The sequence below is a fragment of the Geospiza fortis genome, unplaced genomic scaffold (genome assembly GCF_000277835.1).
Source record: "Geospiza fortis unplaced genomic scaffold, GeoFor_1.0 scaffold546, whole genome shotgun sequence".
In the NCBI taxonomy this organism is placed as follows: domain Eukaryota; kingdom Metazoa; phylum Chordata; class Aves; order Passeriformes; family Thraupidae; genus Geospiza; species Geospiza fortis.
In genome coordinates, this window is record NW_005054612.1 from 369,815 (window position 1) to 372,175 (window position 2,361).

Consider the following 2,361-nt stretch of genomic DNA (forward strand, 5'->3'; position numbering starts at 1 on the left):
GGCTCGGGGGGCGACCCCCCGGTGGCCCCCGACGGCAGCGCGCCCCCTCCTCAACAAAATCACTGATGCTGGAGTCTCCGTCTGCAACTCACTCAGCACCAGGATATTGTTGGGCAAGAGGAGCAGTGGTGGGGCAGGAGCACTGGCACCTTGGGGACCCCCGTGCAGACCCCTCACTGCTCCCCCCAGAAGGCAGCACAGCCTACCTGTGGATGTAGTTGTTCCTGTGCAGGTGCAGGACGCCGCAGGCCACCTCGCACGCCATCCTCTGCAGGGTCAGCAGGTCCGGGGTCATGGCCTCGGCCCCCCGGCAGCTCCGCAGGTACCCCTTCAGGTCACCCTGCGGGCAGTGCCACTGTCACCCTCCGTGCCTGGCACCCCGGGGGCACCGCGGGCAGCGGGCACAGGGACTCACCAGCGGGCAGAACTCCATCACCAGCAGGTACGGCGTGACCTCGGCGCACTGGGCCAGGCACTGCAGCAGGTTGGTGTGCTGGAGGGCTCTGCGTGGGCACAGCAACGGGGGAGTTTGTGCACCACTGCCCTGCCTGTGCCAGGGGGATGGCAGCAGTGCCCCAGGAGCCATCATCCTGCCTGCACCACAGGGGCTGCCGGGAGCGGGTACCAGCACGTCCCAGCGCCCAGGATGTGTCACAAAGGGACATTTGTTCAGCTGTGCTGGGGCAGGAGCAGCCCTGTGCCCCCCCCTGCTTGGCCCAGCTCTGCCCATGACCTCACTGCTGCCCCATGGCATGGCTGTGGCCCCACAGAACTGTGCAGCCCCAGAGCAAGGGGCAGACATGGCCCTGCCCAGCAGCTGCAGGTGGCACAGAGTGGATCTGCCCCCATAGCACAGCATCCCCACTCCCAGCACTGTGGAGTGACCCCAGAGGTACCTGTAGGGCTGCGCTTCTTCCAGGAACTGCATCTGGTCCTGCACGCTGGCACTCGCCTTCAGCTCCTTCACCACCACCTGGGTGCTGCTGATGCCCGAGTTCACCTCCCCCAGGAACACCTGGGGTGAGGGACAGGCTCATCCCTCCATCCACACCCCAAACCCCCCTGGGACAGCCAGGGGAGTGGGAGGTCTGGGGGTCCCTGGGCTCACCTTGCCAAACCAGCCATGGCCGATCTCCTTCAGGTACAGCAGGCTCTGCCGCCCCAGGTCCGCCGACTTGAGGAGCTGCACTGTAACAGAGCCCATCCAGCTGCCTGCATGTCCCCCTGCCAGCACATCCCCCTGTCCCCCTGCCTGTGCTCCCCACCAGCCCCAGCCAAGCCCTGCTGTCCTCACCGTGCCACCCGGTGCCAGGCCTTCTGCCACCCCAGGATGCTCCGGAGCATCCATCCCCAGGAATCCTGCATCCCAGGCATCCTCGTCTCCAGGCATCCTCCCACGATCAGGGGAGGATCAGTATCAGTGGTATCACTCAGGGTATCAGTGTCCCCGAGCGGGATGGCAGCAGAGCTGGCTCCCTGCCCCTTCTCCTCCGCAGGGTGTGCAGAGCTGAGCCCGGCACAGCGCTGGCATTTAGCCCCTTCCCAGCCCCCCCGGCACAGTCCGGCCCCTCGGGAGCCCATGCCAAGGGCAGGCAGCAATGGGGCCATTGTTGGTCCTTTCTGCACCCCCCCCGTGGCCATTCTTTGGGCAGGGAGTGACACGGGGTGGGAGGGGGCACAACCAGGCACCCCCCACATTCCTCTCCCACTCAGGGCCTTGTTTACATGGGACAGGACTCATGGATGTCACCGCTCGGGGTGGCCGTGTCCTGTCCCAGCTCTGTGCTGCTCCCCTGGGCTGGACACACAAGAGGGACAAGAGACCCTCGAACAGGGGGACCCTGCAGCGCTCCCCAGGGAACTCAGCCGCCTGTCCCTTGCCAGGGCTCCCCTGGACCTGTCCCTCCACCGCAGGGGACACGCAGCATCCCCACATCACCCCGTGCCCAGTGAGGAGAGACCCCAACCACGGCACACAGAGGTCCTGCCCCACCCTGGCTTACCTGAGCGCCCCGGCTGCTTGGCCATGGGCAGGGACACCTTGGTGAGGGGCAGCACATAGACCTCGGGGCCATGCTGGGGGGCAGGCGAGCCCTGCGCCGACAGCTCTGTCACGTAGTCGTCCCCCTCGGCGTTCTCAAACTCCTGGTTTGGGGTGACACACCGAGCAGAGACAATGACCCCGTGGGCTCCCCAGTGCTGCAGTGCCCCGCACACTTCTCTGCCCCGACAGGCTCATGAAATCCCCCCCTCCCTGCTCACCAGGCACAGCCTCCCCACCTGCCATCCCATTACCTGTCTGTGCCACCCCGGCAGCCCCCGGCTCCCAAAAGCCGCCCGGGCGAGCAGGTAGGACACGGT

At 66.5% G+C, this 2,361-nt stretch overlaps 1 protein-coding gene across 1 annotated transcript in view; it reads right to left on the reverse strand.

Annotated features, from left to right (window-relative positions):
• Positions 1-202: 202 nt before the first annotated feature.
• The window catches only part of AATK (apoptosis associated tyrosine kinase), a 14,464-nt gene continuing 12,305 nt past the window's right edge, over positions 203-2,361 (reverse strand). The window contains exons 4-8 of the mRNA XM_031064664.1: positions 2,004-2,145; positions 1,109-1,188; positions 897-1,015; positions 416-503; positions 203-340 (exon numbers count right to left, since the gene is read on the reverse strand). Of these exons, the coding sequence (XP_030920524.1) occupies positions 203-340; positions 416-503; positions 897-1,015; positions 1,109-1,188; positions 2,004-2,145 (567 nt within the window). The remainder of the gene's footprint in view (positions 341-415; positions 504-896; positions 1,016-1,108; positions 1,189-2,003; positions 2,146-2,361) is intronic.